At 41.5% G+C, this 18,461-nt stretch overlaps 1 protein-coding gene across 1 annotated transcript; it reads right to left on the minus strand.

Moving 5' to 3' along the window:
* Nucleotides 1–262: 262 nt before the first annotated feature.
* MYOZ3 (myozenin 3) lies at nt 263–18,280 on the minus strand. The gene is made up of 7 exons (XM_063296457.1): nt 17,918–18,280; nt 9,426–9,518; nt 8,108–8,262; nt 7,360–7,437; nt 4,785–4,932; nt 3,107–3,287; nt 263–751 (listed from the first exon to the last, which is right to left on the minus strand). Exons 2-7 carry the CDS (start codon nt 9,508–9,510, stop codon nt 580–582), a joined length of 819 nt encoding a protein of 272 aa, XP_063152527.1. The 5' UTR covers nt 9,511–9,518; nt 17,918–18,280; the 3' UTR covers nt 263–579.
* Between the last annotated feature and the right edge of the window lie 181 nt (nt 18,281–18,461).

Raw genomic sequence — 18,461 nt, forward strand, 5'->3', positions numbered from 1 at the left:
AATAACCAGGACTTCAAAGCTGCATGAAGGCCCACCGGTGTTGGGGGCAGTCTAGTCTCAGGGGTGGGGGATGATGTTCTAAAGCATGGACACCGTGACAGAAAAGGGTCTCCTCCTGGCTCTTGCCAGAGGGCACTCTAATAGAAGGGACCTGTAGCATGCCTCTTCTGCCAGATCTGATAGGATGGGTAAACGCAATCAGGGAGAAGCTTTAGATACCCTGTATACTTTTATACTACTCGTATCTTCTCTTTCCACTAGATATACATTCATTCATTTTAAAAGTTTTGGGTTTTTGCTGTTTTGGATTTGATAACTGGTTTTACTTCCTGTTTTGTTTTAAGCAATCACACCCTAATATGAAGTACGTGGTTTACTACAGTTCGTAGTCAAAGTGGCACCAGGCAGGAACATTTAACAATAAGCAATAAGCCAAAGCTGCTATGTTTTCTTCCGTGATGTGTGGGCAGGATTCTCTATTTTATGCTAAAAAGCTCTCTTCTGGCAGTTATTCGTTAATAAACTGGGAACCAAGCATGTACTGATCTTGGGATAAGCAATACAGCTATGGGACAGTCTCTACAGATCCTCTGATTCAGGCATAACCTGTATCCATCCCTGAGGTGCTCTGTTGAAACTGGGTCTCTTTGAAAGGAGCGCCACACTGTTCACGGTATCTATAGCAGATGCAGCTGCATCAAACCCAGGGCATACATCGTTCAATAGCGGTCCACCAAATGGTGTTGGAGTCCTGTAAGGAGAGAGAGAAGCTCAAGACCGTGTTGGCAAACAAAACATTCAAGCTCAAGCAGGGAAAAATACTTACTGCTCATAGAACACAATCTGCAAGTGTCAAGCGCAGTCAGCTGTTAACAAAGTAAATCACAACTAAAAAGTCCCCCATAGGTTGCTAGTCACTACTTAAAATGTTCCGGCCGAGCAGTTTTGTTGCATTGTGTTTGTACTTGACGGCTACAAAACTGACCACAGGCATGTTCCATTTGAATTTGTTTTCTGTAAGTTTCTAACGCCAGACTTGTTCACAGACACTTGGGTTCTGTGAGCTGAGTTTCTCATCAGCTTCACAGATGAGCAAGTAAACTGTTTTATGTGAATGCACACACATTTCTTTTAAAGCACTGGTGTATATAAGAGTCTTCGTGTTTTCTCCAGCTTACATTGGTGTGTGGGTTTATGCTCGTGTGCTTGCATATGATCACAAAACAAATGATGCGTTGTGCTCAACCCACAGTCATCCCAGAATAGTGAGTCTATTGTCAAAATCTTATTTTGACCTCATCAAGCAAAAGCAGTTATTTAATTCTGTAGTGAAATAACACTGTATCCTATACAGATGAGCAATGGAGTATTTTCAATTCTATGTTGGGTAAATACCATTTCAGGCATCTTTGGCTTCCTGATGTCACTTTTGCTACTCAGGAGGAACCTGAGGGACCAGAAATTGGTTATCCTAAACTATGCAGAAAATCATGGATTATGTAGCCTGCCCACTTCTCAAATTGGTGAAACTGGACAGATTTTTTTTTCCAAGCAAGCTCCAACAAATGAAACAGTTGCTGTAAGATTTTTAAGAAATAAAGAAGCCATGAAGGAATTATTTCTGTTTTATAGACCCTATGCCTAGTATTGGAAGCCTGCTACTTTTGGCATCATCACACCCTTTGGAGGCTCTGGGCTTATTTGTCCTCTCCAGATCAATCCTCTGTGAATTGCTTTTGTTTTTACATTTTGTATAGCTGGGTGGATGTATACTAGAGAAAGAAAACAATGCCATCTAGTAATCTCCATTCTCTTTTAATCATGGTTCCATGCAGTTTGGAGTGTTCTCTGACTCATGTTTGGGATGTGTCAGGAAGCCAAGATGATGCCCTCTTAGAAATCATAGCATAATAGCCCAGACAGAGTTCTCTGACTTCCAGAATATGTATTACTTATATCTGGGTAATTTGCATTAACCTGAGAAAGGGTTAGTGTACAGTAATAATTCCTCCTACAGTTTACAGTACTGTACTTAATATTGCCTTTGCTGAGCCAGCTTGAGTGGCACCCAGGAATAATTTGGGGCTGTTGCAGGGGCTATTGCTGCAAACAATTGAAGGAGAACCTTGGCCTTAGAACCTGGATCTCACACGTGATCTAGTCCAGGACCAGCTCCAGTAGAGGATCAGTCCAGACAAAATTGGAATGGGTATAACCCTCTGGAATTCACTCATGACCTGGTGAACTGTGACCTGCAGTTTGAAAAGCCCTACTTTATATTTTTTACTGTTCCCAGTCTTTAGATTATATATAGCACAATAGTTTTGTGCATATTCCAGGGTAAGCCTTTCAAAATTTCACCTTTGGTGTTCAATGTGGTCTTCCAGGGTGCCAAGCCTCCTACCACTCCAGGCTATTGTTGTTCCTGGAAAGTCACCTTCCTGCAAGGCTCACTGGCCATAAAGCCGTCAGTGAGTCAGTGTGTTAGATGCTCTGGCTTCTGCACTGAGCAGACTCTCAGAAAAACAAGGAATCTGTTCTTGTAAAACCCAGCAACCATGGAGTTACAATGTTGATGAACTATACCCAGAGCAGCCTTAACCAGTGTGGCCAATATTGAAGGATACTGGTAATTATAGCTGAGCAGTTTCTGGAGGGATATACATTTTCTACCATGCTTTAAAGGGCTAATGAAAATATACACATCAAGTCTTATAGGAAAGGGGTAAGCAACCTGGTGCCATCCATAGATTTTGGATTTTATCTGTTCCACGTTACTGGTATTTTGAAAACCAGTTTGATGTGGTAAAGGTGCTGGGCTAGAAGCCAAGAGAGTGTAAATTCTAGTCCTCCCTTAAGCATGGAAACCAACTGTTGACTAGGGGCCGATCACGCACTTTCAGCCCAACTCACCTCACAGAGTGATTATTGTGTGGAAAATAGGAAGAGGGAGCATTATGGGAACATTATTTCCTGGAATTGTTCAAAATGAAGGCAGGATATAAATCTAATAATCTAATAAATATTCAGAAAAGACACATGGAGAATTTTAACATATGCTAAAGAGTCCATGCAAAAAATGCAAATAAAAGAACAAGCATCTTACCTGTTGAAGTTCCTAAGGTCCAAATTATTCACTTTTCTGGGAGGCTCAGGAATATGGTTCTCCCTATCTACCTGGTAATCAGCATTGCTGAAGAATTCCCGCCAAGGAGACTGGTAACCTTTGGGGATTGCAGTTCGGTTGAATTTCTCTGGTGGAACTTCCTTTAGTGGTCCAGAATAGCCTGCAGTAGGGATTGTCCAATAAAGCACAGCTGTATTAAGTAAGGTGGCACCAAAACTTCAGTGTCTGGTTTCAGATTGCTTATTCTTGGAAGAAGCTAGCACAGGCAATAGGGAAAAATAGGGTTGGTTGGTTCCAAGTTGTGGGAAACCACCAGCAATATGGTTTTGCTGCCTCTAGAGTGCCTCCTCAGTCTCGCCCTTCTTTAACCTTGTTATCAGTGACAGTTGCTGCAGCCTGCAGTTTCTTGAGTACTGTGGCCCTACAGTATGCATTTGTGAGTCCAACCTCAACTGCTACTAAAAAGTGGTCAGTGCCATTTCTGTGGTACTTTTGCCCTTCATTCATTGTCTGAGGTGGGTGAATGTATCAGAGGATCAGCCTCGGCTTAATACTTAATACTAAACTAAATAAAGTAAATTTAGTTAAAACTAAATACAGTATGAGGCTTGATTTTTAAAAAGTTTCTCTTCAATTTCCTATTGTATGCTTTCCGTATGTCTTCTAGGGATTGTGGTCTTTGGATTACTTTAACTGAATACAATCATGATCAGCCAACTATGGATCAGCAACCCTCTGCTCCATTTTGGTTTTAAAAATGCTCTGAGTTATACTGGAGATGAAATCAGGACGGGACTATGAGGATGAGGAGGAATGTGCTTCAGTATTGCTGAGATGAAGTGTTGGAAATTTAGCATCCCTGTAGTGAAATATTGTTATGCAAAGAAATCCCATGATGGAGCAATAATCAAGGAGATGTTTGAGAACAGATAAGGAAAATCAGAGGGGCAATTTAGTGTTTTTTTACAGTAGCTCTTATTGGGAGAAGGAGAACCACATCTTCTTAGTGCCTTGTCCTGAGAAGTTCCTGTCTTCACTTTGCTATATATGCAAAAGGACATTATTGGATCTCTCTCCATCAAAATCAGCCTGCCTTTCTACCTATCCAACAACAAGAACTTCATCCAATGAAAGTGTCAAGGAAATGGACACCCTTCCACCCTGTCTGGATGTTTTTAAGCCCAAGCAACTGCCTATCTTCCTCATCAAACTATCTGCTGATAAGGGAAGGACAGTGTTCCACAAGTTGTCTGGCCAGGGTGGTCACATTTAAGTAAGTCCCTGTTTGCTGCTAACAAATGGTAACCCATAGTGTAAATAATACTGACCACGCCATGACACAAAACAATAGTATGAGTAGTAAGAAGGGAAAGATAATAAGCCTCACGTGAGCACCGTCATGATTATTTGAACATTCATGCCAATTAACAGCCCCCTCTTCTACCACTGCTACTCACAATTTATACTTCTACTTTTGGGTTCATGATGGAGCAGTGAAGAATTTTCCAACTTGGTTCCCTACAGATATGGTCAACTTCTAGTACTCCAAGTCAGCAAATAGGAATTCCCACAGGCTAGGAGGCTGTGAGTCAAGTCCAGCAGACCTTCCTCACTTGATGTTAGGGAAGGCTGAAGTAGTGAAGAGTTTCTCAGTTACCTGGAGCAATTGCACTGGGGTTCAGGGCTTTGCTCATCCGCAAGACTTTGCCTGTTTTTTGTGGTACTTTGGGGGGTGCTCTCTTTCCGGAAGCCCCCATGTGAATCTCATCCTGATAGTTCTCTTTCCCTTCTGCGGTGTAAGCAGACTAGCAGACAAAAGAGAGCAAGTGTAAGTGGCACATGTTTTCCATTACACAAAACACCAACTACCAAGGACCAGATTGTCTAGGAGGAGTGGAAAAATGTAGGCAGGAGAAGAGGATTTTTCAGACAATGTGATGAATAACTGTTTTTAGACCCTCCCACCCTCCCACCTCCGAATGAAAAGATAATTTCATCCTTTGCCATTATACACAAACATTCTTCCCCCCAAATATCTGCTGTTAATCCTCAGTTTATTATTCTCTTCCCACTGTCCAGATTTGCCTTGAATTGCAAAAAACCACAAGACAACTCCACATACCCCCTGCTACTGAAACGATATTGTTAAAGGCTAAAGATATATTTATACCTCAAACTTATGCTATCCTGGTTTCTAGGGTGATCACTTACATGTTACCAAAACAGAGAGAGAGAAAATGTATGATCAAAAAGACACCAATCTGCATAAAATGTGCATATGCTCAAGTGTATAGATGCAAATACAGACAAAATTGCTGTAATTTAAACATTTAGCGTATCTCACCATACGTGAGCAGATGACTTGATTGCCTTCTGAGACTGCTGTCCAAGTGCTTAAACATTTCAGACTAATATAGACTACTGCCATCAGTGAGGATGCCTAAAAACAGAGGACTGTCTAGGGATAGCATTTGCAATAGAGGAGATTCATCCATAAAGTAGGCCACGTAACCACCATAATAGCTTCCTTCAAAGAGTCTTCTGAGGTATTATAGTCTGGTGATTGCTCAGCCTTACAGGAGTAGACAACCTGCAGCCCCCCCCCCTTTTTTTTGTGGCTCTTCAAGCCCCCTCTGACCACAGTTGGTGATATCAAAGGGTCCTGCCATTTCTTTGACAACCACTTCATAAGCCCTAAAATATAACAGTTTTTAAAAAGGGGAAACTGCCAAAACCCCTTACAAAAAGCAGTAGCAAGCAGAGTAATGTGGCACCATGCTTTTTGCAGCCACCATCCCCACCCCCCATGAAAAGTGCAGCCTTTGGAGACTCTGTCACTGTGGTGTGCACACCCCTCCACAGTTCCCAGGAGTCCATGGGAAAAGGAAATAATTATGCAGACTAGAGCCTAGGAGGTTTGACTCTGTTTGAAGAAAGCTACAAATGAATTTCAGACAGTTGTTGAGTTCAGCAGAATTTTCACCCCAGGAGTACTGAATTCAGCATTTTACATTTTTTTTATGAAGACAATTAAAAGAAAGGAGATGCAGAAGAGGGATGATGATGGGCTTATAGCCAGTTAGTTCCTCTTGCTGATGAAATTTGCTCCAGAGGGCTGTATCAGAACAGATTTGGGGTGGGGCAGGGAGGGAGGTGTTATGTGTGCAAAAGTCCTCTGGTGTAACGTTAGATTTTGTTTCAGGTATGTGTTCTAATGGATAGGTTTACATATGATTTTACCTTAATATCTTCACTACTGAAGTATTAACTTGGAAAGGTCATTTAGACTCATTAGTTTTAAACAAAAATGGCACCCACTCTAAAAGAGCACTGCCACAGAGGGATGCTTTAAGGAACTAAACTCCAGACCACCCCTACAGGTCATTCCTTTCTCTTGAAAGAGTTTGATCCAAGTTTTTGAGATCTATTTTTCAAGTACTTCAAGTACTTTGTTCAGTTGGCTTGGTCCCTTTAATTATGACCAATAGCTTTCAGTCTTCTTGGTGCCAGGCAATATATACTAAACTGCAATTATATGGCTTTTCATGGTCAGCCATCACCCTGATGGGCTATGAATGTGCACTGGCTGATCTCAAATAACAGGCCATCAATTTAGAGCTGCAATCAGATTTATCAGTCCTACCTAAAAATATTTTCTTGGGCCAGTCTTCACATCTTCTTCAACCAGCCAGATATCTTAGCTGCATATCAATCAAATTCCAAAATTTAGAAGGGCTTTATCCTTGGCTAGATTCAATGCCCTTCCAAAAGCTGTTATTGAAGGGAGATACCAAAATATCCGTTTTGAACAAAGACCGTGTCCATGTGGTGAAGGATTAATTGAAATGATAGAACACATTATTTTGTATTTGTCCTCTCTACATAGATACTCACCAGGAATTACTATCTCTATTCTTATTTACTATCTCCATTCATATTAAACATCCTGGTTGTTCTGACCCATTTTATCTTGTTATTACCAACAGATCAATCTGATTTTATTTTGTTGACCACAGCTAAGCACCATTTTATAGTTTGTACAGTAGTATCTCTTCTAATTTTTCTTAGATATTTTAGAATTTTAAGTGTTTCTCCCTTTTATTCTAATCAGCTGTGATTCTCTTGCTTTACATGCTGGTTTATGACTGAATAAAAATTGGTTTGGTTTGGTTTGAAACTCCAGCCCAACCATATGATACTATCCCAGGTCCTGATCAAACAACCAGACAGACCTTCCATCCTTTGGTTGTTCCCACTCCTTTGTAATCTGGGTGTGAGCCTCCTCCTGCTCCACCTGCCATGCTTGAGGCCTAGAAAGAGAGAGCAATATTTAGAGAGGAAGGACCTGAGAGGAGGCCTGATACCAGAAAGCATACAGAAGTGTGCTAATAATTTGAATAAAAGCTTTTAAACTAAATATATTGAAATTTGCCAACTAGTAGAATGTATAATGCAGATGTGTAAGCTCTACAGAGGTCTATGGACATTCCCAGAACATTAAGGTGATATTAGTTTAGAATCCATATGGGAGGTGGAATGATTTCTTACATGCATAGTATGTGTGTGGATGGATGGATGGATATAGATTAATAATCAGCAGCTAGTGATTTAAGCTTAATTATAGTTCCTTATGCCAGAAGAGGTTGCCAAGGAGAATCTAATCTAATCTAATCTGATTTGCTCCAACTAGTAATCTATCAGTTAATTAACCCTAACCCCAAGACTTATATTTCAAGCCAAGCAATAACTATGGTTTGCATTGGTCTGCCACCTACAATCTAACCCAGCTGCTTGGAGATGGAGAAGATCCAGTGTCTTGGGTTTAGGAATTTAACAGTCATGATTAAACTACACTATCAGAGGTGAAAATAAATGCTGGTTTGATCAGCTGTAAGTAGGATGCCTGCTTTACCACTTCCTGTTTTGTTCCTGGCTGACATCTTGACAAGTGTTTTTTCCTAGCATGCTAACAGGACTTACAGCTCTGTAGCCTGTAGGATGCTCCAGCACAAAACGCTGCACTCTCTTCTGCCTTTGCTGATACAGCCTCGATCCCCTGTTTATAGACAGGGACAACTCCTCCATCATCAGATCCTGAGGAGTGCTAACCTTCTTTCCCAAGTCTAACCCTGGAGCTGAAGACACAAAGAGAATATACATTCAGTTCAAGCAATATGGGTGTATATGTTTCACCCTTTACCATTCTTTGCATATTTAATCAGAAGTAAGACTATAGTCAAGACTGCTTACTAGGTAAGCATGTGTAGGAATTGAGCCTACTTTAAGTAGAGATGGCATAATCCTCTGCATGTTTTCCTTGGTGTTCACTGGATGTTTGTTCCCTAGAAGGATCCTTAGTTTTTGTAGCTGGGATGTGACCAACTAAAAGTAAGCACATGGGCACATCTCTTTCCAGATGAACAGAAACAGATATTCATGAAAGTGATAGGCTTTGCCCAATCAAGGGCTGACTGGAGTCTTAGTTCCCTCACTTTCCTGTAGATCTGGCTGATCCTCCACTTGTTGACAGAGAAAAGACACATTATGGCTTAGCCAGACACACTCTGGTTTAGGCAAATTTGTCTCAACCAAATGTATATTAGCTAAGGCAGAACCATTCTTAACAGATACATCAAACAAGGACAGATCCATGCTTACCAAGTGTAACAAGCAAGGGCAGAGTCATGCTAAATATTTGCAGCTGTAAGTGCAAAAGCTATCCTTACCAGCTGCCTTTTACAAGGGTACCTCTGAACATTTGCAATTAGGTCATTCTCAGCTGTAGTGAAGATGGACATTAATTCATGATTGCCTGAATTTCACAACACATTTGTCCTAACAACCAGGAAACACACTGAGACAAGGAACTGGTCTCTAATATTTATTGCTAGTACTTAACAGGAATCCTAACAAACTGAAGAAGCGTGGGAAAACCCAGACATATAACCCCCCAGGGTTAAGGCGGTCCCGATCTGTGTCTCTTTGAATGGCTGAACAATTCATCAGTGCTACGCATGCGCTTGACAGTCTGGATGGGAGCCCCCTGCTCGCCATCCTTACTCATGACAACATTCTACTGAGTAGCGTATACTCATCAGCGGGCTTTTCTCAAAATTTCTGCTTCTTCCATTTTATGTTAGGATCTGAAACCTTCAGTTTCCTCTGCATTATTTACATCTTCAGCTTTGTAAGTGCCAGCAGTGGGCTAAGACGTCAACCTCTACTGTGAGCAAAGATGCTGAGGAAGCCTTTTATCTAGCAATAACATAGAAAATTATGGCAGCCAAAATCGATTTACCCTCTCCTCCTTGAATCTCTCTCACAATGGCTTGGATTGGTCCATGCTGCTCCCTTTTGATGTTCAAGCGTGGAAGGGGAAACATATTTCCAGCTGCAAGGAAAGCAAGTTTTGATCAGCCTTTGTACATCCACTTACTCTTCTGCTGCCTGCATTTGTTTCCAGTGCTAAAGCTTACCAGCAAACTACTACTGTATAATTCTTCTTGGGAAAGAGGCAAATGGTGTTTAGATGGAAATAAGGACTTTGCATATCTTTGATACAATACTTGGTCTAATACAGCTCAGAATTTAATTAGTCCTGCTAGTTGCTATCAGTGATCACCCCTGATGTCATGTTTCTAAGCCATCTTGGAAAATAACCCACACCTTTTTCTCCTTAAAGATAATACTTTACATTTCTCCTTGTTGAAAGACATCTTCTCAATCTACTTTCAACCTGCCCTGATTAGATTGCAATCTCATTCTGTCATTCTGGCTGTGAGCCAGACCTCTCAATTTTGTGTCATCCTCACATTTGACATGCAGCCCATCAACTCTATTATCCAGATAATAAATATAAATGTTGAATGATATTGGGCCAAAGACAAGTTTCTACAGGACTCACTGATTACCACTATCCAATCTGATATAGAACCATTAGTGCTGATTCTTTTAGTGTAATTAGACAGCCAGTCATAGGCACACTTTATGGTAATGCCATCTAAACCACATTTTAATAGCTTGTGGAAGCTTGTCAAATGAAAAGCAGAGTTGTAAACCCAGTACAGAGCTTTTGGAAAGCTAAACAACAACAACAACAACAACGATGTATCTGACAATTCACATTTTCAAATTTCAAATGGGGAGGCAAAGGAGTAAGATGAGCCCCCATGCTTATCATATGATGGCACAACTGGATTCTTACAATTGTGATAGTTCCTGGATTGTTCTTGTTTCAATAGCATCATGTTCTCCAACAAGGACATTCTAACAGACTGTTAATAAAAAAGTGGCAGCATATCACTGCCTTGCGTTCCAAGGGTGTTGTTATTGGAAGAGATGATTGACTCTCCTTGTCTTCAAGCTTCTGGAATCCTGCTATGGCAGCCTGTTGCCAGGACTGTGAAAATAGCCATTATGCCAACAGGAGCTTGGAAGATAATAGAGGAATTCATTTTTAATTTTCCCCAGTATTTCGATACTACCATAAGCCATCTCTAGGCAGTTCACAAATCAAATAAGAGCAATAAACACCATAATCATCATTATAATTCTAAAAGAAAGTAAAATTTAAAATGGCCCACTGCTGATCAGAAAAAAATAGATGTTAATCTGAAACAGCTTGTCAGAAAAGCTGTTTTCACCACTTTCTGAAAGGTGATTAAAGTGGGGGCAGTCAGATTTTGGGGGAAGCATATTTCACAGATTCAGAACAGCCAAGGAAAAACATTGCTTTTAGGCCCTTCCCTCTGCCTCCCAAACTGAAGGTACCCAGAGCATATCCTCTTGAGCAGAGCAGCCAGCTCAGCCAGAGTCAGATTGGAGGAGATGGCCTTTATAGTTTCAAACTGGCACCTTGAGTTGTACTTGGAGACTACTCAAAGCCAGTGTAGAACTAGCAAAATAGATTGCTGAACCAGTTTGTACTCATCAGCATGTAGGGTGCTGCATTTTGCATCAATTACAGTTTCTGGGTGGTCTTCAAAGGGTAGCCCCAGGTACAAGTAATGAGAACTTGTAACTGCTGCAGAGTAACTCCCACTCCAAAAAGGGCTGCATCTGTGTACCAGCAAAGCTGAGCAACGGCATTTTGGCCACAGCTTCCACCTGCTGATCTAAGTGGAGCTGCAAATCCAGGACGACTCACAAATTGCAGACCTGCTCTTACAAGCAGAGTACATTCCTCTCCAAAAATAGCGGAGTAGCCATACCCTACGGTTGCTGCGCAAATGTCTAATGCAGACTGATGGTTTAACTCTCCCAGTAGCCTCATGTAAAGGTTCAGTTGTGTGGGAGAGATGACAGACCTTCAGTAGGCCTGGACTGATTGATTGATTTTAAGCTGATATGCCAACAACTCCTTATAGAGTCATGATAGCAATATTAAAATATCCATGGTATAACAAAGACATATTAACTCTGAAGCATCCACAGTAAGTCTAAAATAACAACATCAGCATCACAACCTTAAATTATCCATGGTAAGAACTTAAAAAGCCCTAATCCCATAACTTCTTAAAACAATTTTAATCCTCTTCACTAAACTTATCACACATAATAACATAAAAGAAAAACCACACAATTAAGAATGAGCCAATATCTGCAAGACACACTAAACCACCAAAGGCCTTCTGGAACAATACATTTTTTAATACTTTCTGGAAGTCTGCTACATTGGAGGCAAACCTGATACAGAAAGGGAGGCTGTTCTATAATATTGGAGCCACTATAGAAAAACATCAGCTCTTGGCTTTACTCCCCCAGTCTTATGAAAATGCTGGATCCTGAAGAGCTTTTCCTGCTATGAATATGCTGGACTGGTCAATTCTAATTGGGGAATGCAGTCTGGAGGTACCTTGGTACCAAGCTACAAAGGGGTGTATAGGTCAACACCAGCATTTGAATTATACTTGGAAGCCTATTGGCAACAATGCAAGGCTTTAAGCACAAGGATAATGTGCTTTTGGTGATTGACACTTTCCATCACATAGACTGCTCGCTTTGTGTCCATTGCTGCTTCCAACTGGTCTTCAAAGGTAGCCCTACTTAGAGTATATTGCAGTAGATTTGATTGCTTATCCTCCACAACCACTGAAGGAGCCACTCCAATCCAGTGCCCTCCACAACTGACTCATGTAGGTGGTCTAGAAGGATACTAAGGCTGATGGCATCAAAAGCAACTAAGAGAAGAAGAACTGCGCTCCAGCCATCCAAATCTCCATGGAAGTCATCTACTGGAGCAACTAATGTCATTTTCATCCCATACTTTCTGAATCCTGAATGAAAGGGAACCAGATAATCAGCTGTATCCAAGATCCTTGATAGCCAAAACCCCATCATCTTCTACAAAATCTTCTCCAAGAAGGGAAGGTTTGTCACTAGGCAAGAATTGCCTAACACAGTGGGGCCAAGTGATGGCCTCTTCAAGGTGGCAGGTACCACTCCTTCTCTCAAGGAGATATTTACTACCTTTGAATCCAGCCCTTCACCTCTAGCTTGGCTGCCAGGGGGGAGAGGGTCAAGCCCACAAGTGGCAAGACTCAAGCTGTCAAGAACCCTGTCCAGCTCCTCAGAATCCACAACACTGAAAGAATCCAGGAAAAATTAGAAGATGTTGATTCAGTTTTTGCCAATGTCACATCCGGCTCTGAGGATATACAAGTAAAATAGGAAAAAAGATGCCAGCAATTTAATCTCTGTTAATTATATATATGATATATGATATGATATCATATATCATATGATATGATATGATATCATAATAAATAAAGTTAAACTTCTCTTACCTTTCCTTTCCATGCTATGTGTGTTTGGCTGATAGTTCTCAGTGCACAACTGTTTGACAGGAAGGGCAAATGCTGATTGCCTGTTAATTTTCCATGAGCTCTATAAACTCAGAAACATTCCCATCAGGGCTGTGCAGAGCTTGGGATTCACAGTGGTGCTTCAGAGCTTCCAGGGATGAACATTGGAGCCCCTATTTGCAACTCCTTGAGCTTTTTGGGGGGCGGGGAATCATACCATGGTTATGTGAGCAGTCATGTCCTAATGCCCATGCTCATACCATCTCAATTTCCTGAAGCATTCACAAAGCATTAGAACTGCAGTCTAAAATGAAATCAGAAGAATTAGCAGGTGGAAAGGATGGTCATCTGAAAGTGCCAGAAAAAGGGCAGACATCATTGCTGTTGATGTGTTGCAAGAGAAGCATCAGAGAAACCAGGCTGAAATCAGTTGTTAGATATGCTGATGGTTCTCTATTTCCAGATTCAGTATTTCCAGAGGATTTAACAACAGTGGCATTAGGAAAAAAAATATTGGGAGACACTGAAAAGACACAGGGCTTTATCCCATACAGCTGAGGTTTTGTTTGTTTTGGTGCCACTGAGTCAGTCTTGACTCCTGGCCACTGCCTGGACAAATCCATGCAGTTTTCTTGGCAAGATTTTGGAAGTGGCTTGCCATTGCCTTCTTCTAGGACTGAGAAAGAGTAACTAGCCCAAAGTCACCCAGTGGGCTTCATGCCTAAGGTGGGACTCAAACTCACAGTCTTCTGGTTTCTAGCTTGGTGCCTTAACCATGTGAGGGAGTGAAGATGGGAAAGGTAACTGCAGCCAGGCAGCAACACTTCTTATTAACCTATTTCCCTCATACATTTATTCATTAACCCCCAATGTTACTTACAAGCATCCAAACTAGTGTTCCAGCTGCCTGTGATAATTAAGCCACACCCTAGCATTTTCAAGGATGTGCCAATGTCCAGGGGCAGCCTCACCCCACCCAGGCTCTTTAGCTTATAAAACCAAATGCTAAGACGGAATGGGAAGAGGGTGTGTGTGGGAGGCAAGCGGATAAGCAAATGAAATGCAGATGGGGAAGTGGAGGCGAAGTCTGAAGATTGGCAGCTATTACAAGCAGGCAAGAGGACTGTCATTCAGCTGCCAGAACCACAAGTTATGGTGAACAGCATATCCTGGTGGGAGTTCTGCTGGAGCTTTGCCGGGAGCTCAGTAGCAACTAGAAGAGGAGCAACCACACTGAGATGGCATTTCAGCCCAACTAGAGTAAGAACCTTTGGAAAAGGCAAAGGTTATATGCTACTTTATAGACCCTGAGACTTTTGTTTGAACCAAGTATAAGGGATTGAGTCTTAAAGATGTATTTATGTGGCAACAGCAACTTGCAAGCCCTGGAATGGCGGAGTTGACCCAGAACAATAGCCTGTTGTTGGGGAAGGTGTGTGCTGCAATAAAACACTGTGTGCAGAATTATTATGCTATGGGGTGTGCGGTCCTTGGAAAACAAAGAACCCTCACAAACCTCTACACCCGACGGGCTGTCATCCCATAGATGATTTACTCAAAAAGGAATAATTGTGCATTTAAATTAATTCTCCCATTGTAAATATATTTTCTTTGAAAGGACCCCAGTCGACTTATTTTAGAAGATTTCAGCCTTCTTTGAGTTTTCCATATATTCTTCAGTTTCTAAATGGAGAATTCCTCAACTGCAAGTACTGGCAAGGCTCCAGTAATGTTAATCAAGCTATGGATGAAGCATTGTGATGAAACCAAATGCAAAATATTTCATTAGATTTAGTGACTGAATCTGTTATCAGAAAAATATGTTATCTGCTCTTCACTCTGGATTTTCAAAAGATAGAGCATAATTCATTAAATTAACATCCCTTCCTGGTGCTGAGCCAACATATTAATATAAGGCAAAGAATGCTAATCAACATTTCTTCAGTTCTCTCAATTACATCTTAATTACCAGTTAGAACAACTTAGCAAAAGCAGGTGCTGCACTGAGAGAATATGCAGAACTGCTGAGCCAAATTGTATTTTCTTTTTTTCCCCCCACTTTTTCAAAAATTCTTTAGGACAGTTAAGGCTTGCAATTTTTTATCAAAAAAATGTAACTTAATAGCATGAACGATAGGGATCAACAAACCACGGGAAAACTCCAGCCAATGAACCAACCTACTCTGCAAAGCTCACTGGAGAAAATGTGAAGAAAAGCACTCCAGTCACAAGCCACACAAACACCAGCTCAGTGGTGGCTCAAACTGGGCAGATTTTCTTCTGAGGTCAGAGCAGAACACCATGTTTTCTTCTGAATATAAAACAAAAGTTCTGAATCATGCATATTTCATATGTTGTTTAGCAAATCTGAAATGGTCTCTGTGAGGTTGGAATATTTTGGAGCCAGCTGAACAATTTGCCAGAGGGAAAAAGATTGGAGTGGATTTGTAGCTGTACACTGACCATTACTAAGTTACTACAGAATAACCTCTTCCTTCCAGAACTGTACAGTAATAACTCTTTTTGGCTTACATCCATGGGTTCTTCCTTAGGCGAGAACAGAACTTGTGGTGATAGCCTTCAGCCGTAAACAAAGGTATTTGTTGACAAAGCATGAGCTGAAGGTTAAGCTATTTGAATGGAGCAGGTCAGTCAGGAACAGCCACACTTCTCTGCTCACGGCTTCATGTAGGGCTCCATGTCTTCTCTCTGCCCCGGGATAGCCTTCCTTAAGACTGCCAGAACTATATTTAGCGGCTGACCTGAGATTACTGGAGATGCAGTCCTGACCCTGGACTGTGAAGGATGCAGGCAACATTTTCAGCGAGGATGAACTCATCAGGGTCAGAAGGCAGGCAGGTTTAATTCTAAAATCACAAAAGCTCCAGAATCTGGAGATTAAGATCACCAATAGTTCCTGAACCTGAACTTCAGAAATGTTGATTTTTCAAGGAATGAAGAACTTTTTATCTACCTATCCACTTCATCTAGTATCGTTTTCAAACATGCCATCAGCATAATCTGAAATATCACTCATGGAAGCCTGTTCTTGGTCTTGCAGAATCGCTAGACAAAAATCATTTGCACTTATATTTAGGTGTAAGTTTATGAGGCTGAGCTTAGGCCACCTATACTCACGTATGTCAGAATTTAGGAAGAACTGGCACTTCACATTGTGCAGAGCTGTTTCCTTATTACTATCTCTTGAAACCCCCTCCCCCACTGATTCTTTATCTCCACGTTTTTCACTGTTCCTCTTTTATCCCATATTACTTTTTCTCTCATATGAATATTTGAGCCATTCCTAGTAGAGATTAATGAACAAAAGTCCTTAGATTTGGCTCAGGTCTAGCCACACCCCTGTTCACGTTAATGAATTGGTCGTTGTTATAGCACAGTGTTGTTCAACCTTTGCAACTTTAAGATGTGTGGACCTCAATTCCCAGAATTCCCCAGCCAGCTAATGCGCCCCTTCCAGATGTGCTGGACTACAACTCCCATCATGCCACTGATGCTGGGTGGTGGTAGTTTTGGCCCAATGCAACCAAACCACACCAGGAAGAGAAAAATAGGCATATGAATTTAAGCAAATCTTAGGAACAAACAAATAAAATACATAAAATTCTTGAATACAGTTTTTATACAAGGCCCACATGGAAAAGTGCTGAATCCTGACAAGAGAAATAAGCACCTCTGCCTAAGAAACTAAACTTTGTTTTAGAAGAACCCTTTTATAAGAAATATCAGATATATTGGTTGGGAGAATATTTTTTTCTCATGCAATCTTTGATTTTGGGAGTGTGGTCTCATTATTGCATGTTCTGATGCAAGCCACACATTTTTTGCTTGGGTCAATCAAGCCTCTCTTTTTTTTTTTTTACCATAAATTAAGAGCTAGAATGTCTGTCTGGTATATTTCAGTGGAAATCAGTCAATGCATACTTGGGCAAGATTTTGACCAGCCTATATGTGACTTGCTGCCACAAAAACAGCCAAATGGGATTCACCAAGGGACCTGCAGGGAACCTGAGAAACTGGGAAATGAATTAGCCTTTAGCTGCCTAAGCAAGTATTCCTGAGCTAAGCGAACAATGTACTTCATGGTTTCAAATGATCATCAGCTTGGTTCAAGAGCACACACTTCCCCTCTGCTGCTCTAGGGGGGCGTGCAGCATTCTTCCAATAGCAACTGGAGAAATTTAGGGCTGGAGTCAGGAGAGAAGGCTAAGACTTCAACCATATGTATTTCTAGCTGGGAGGAAGTCCTTGTCCTCTGGAAAAATGGACAGAACTGCAGAGGAAACTGAGCTAATGGATAGCTGAGTTCTGTTTTTTCTTTGTTCAGTAAAGTGAATAACAAACCATCAGCTTTAGAGGAACTTAGGGAATCCCAATATTTACCCATCTGCTCTTCTTGACATAACATTTGTTTATCAATGAATCCCCCAAACGGCTCTCTATTGGGATGTGCAAGCAATCCCCAGTCTTCCTCCTTCCCTGCTTCTGCCTCCACCTTCCAGGCTACCCTCATGTTTAGCTGAGCTCCCAGCAGCCCTTTCCCAATGCCGATTCTGCTGTTTCTTACATTCTTAGCGCTGGGCCATTCAACATTCCCAGGCCCAGTTCAAAGTCTTGCCAAAGTACAATTCTACACACAAAGGGTCAGCCCTTGGCATGGAAAAGCAAATGCAGCCCATTTGTCGGCTGTGGATTGGCTCGCACATTCATGTCCTGTGCTGATAAATCCAGTCTTGTTCCCAGCACTAGCTGCTGGAATTCCTTAAAGTACGAAAGATCTACTCTCCAACTCTACCAGAGTTTCTCTTTGCCCTCTGCGATACACCTGTTGGGTGGTCTAATCCGCAGTAATACATGTCCTATATAAGACTGGTTATCCAAATGACTGGCATAATCTTCCACAGTTTTCTCATAGCAGCCACACCTCAAACAAATGCCCTGCAAAGCAAGATACAAGAGGTCTCCGTACCTGCTCAAGCCCTTATTCAGACCACAGTAGTGCCTCTGTTGTGAAGTCTTGAAAGAGCAGATGCTTCCCAGGTGAGGATTAGAGCCCAGTGTGAGTTTTCTCAGCACTTTTTCTCACCCAAGAGATTCTCCAAGTCAGTGCTTTCCAGCTGTCCCAAGTCTTGCCCTTGTGCCTTTTTTGATCTTGCCCAGCTGGGATGCCAAGGTTCTAATCCATGTTACGTGAGAGATTTATTTCTGGCTGAGGAGAGGGGTGTGTCCAGTCCAGAGCAGAATCTTTGGGAACTTAGCTAGCAGCAAGTGCTGGGCCAAGTGCACCATGGAGGGAAAAACATCTATCCTTGTGTACAACTAGTACCATTATGTTTCATCTGGCCACAGGATCTGTGCCTTTCACAGCAATGTGGTCTGTGCAGAGGGCATAAAGAAATTGTCATGTTTATCTCAACTCCCTGAAAAGCTACAGGCCAGATTCTGTCTGGTCGGCTCCCTCACAAGACCATAAGTCCAAAATAAATACAGTCTCATTCCTTCCCACAAACGTT

Source organism: Candoia aspera, chromosome 2 (genome assembly GCF_035149785.1).
Source record: "Candoia aspera isolate rCanAsp1 chromosome 2, rCanAsp1.hap2, whole genome shotgun sequence".
Taxonomy (NCBI): Eukaryota; Metazoa; Chordata; class Lepidosauria; order Squamata; family Boidae; genus Candoia; species Candoia aspera.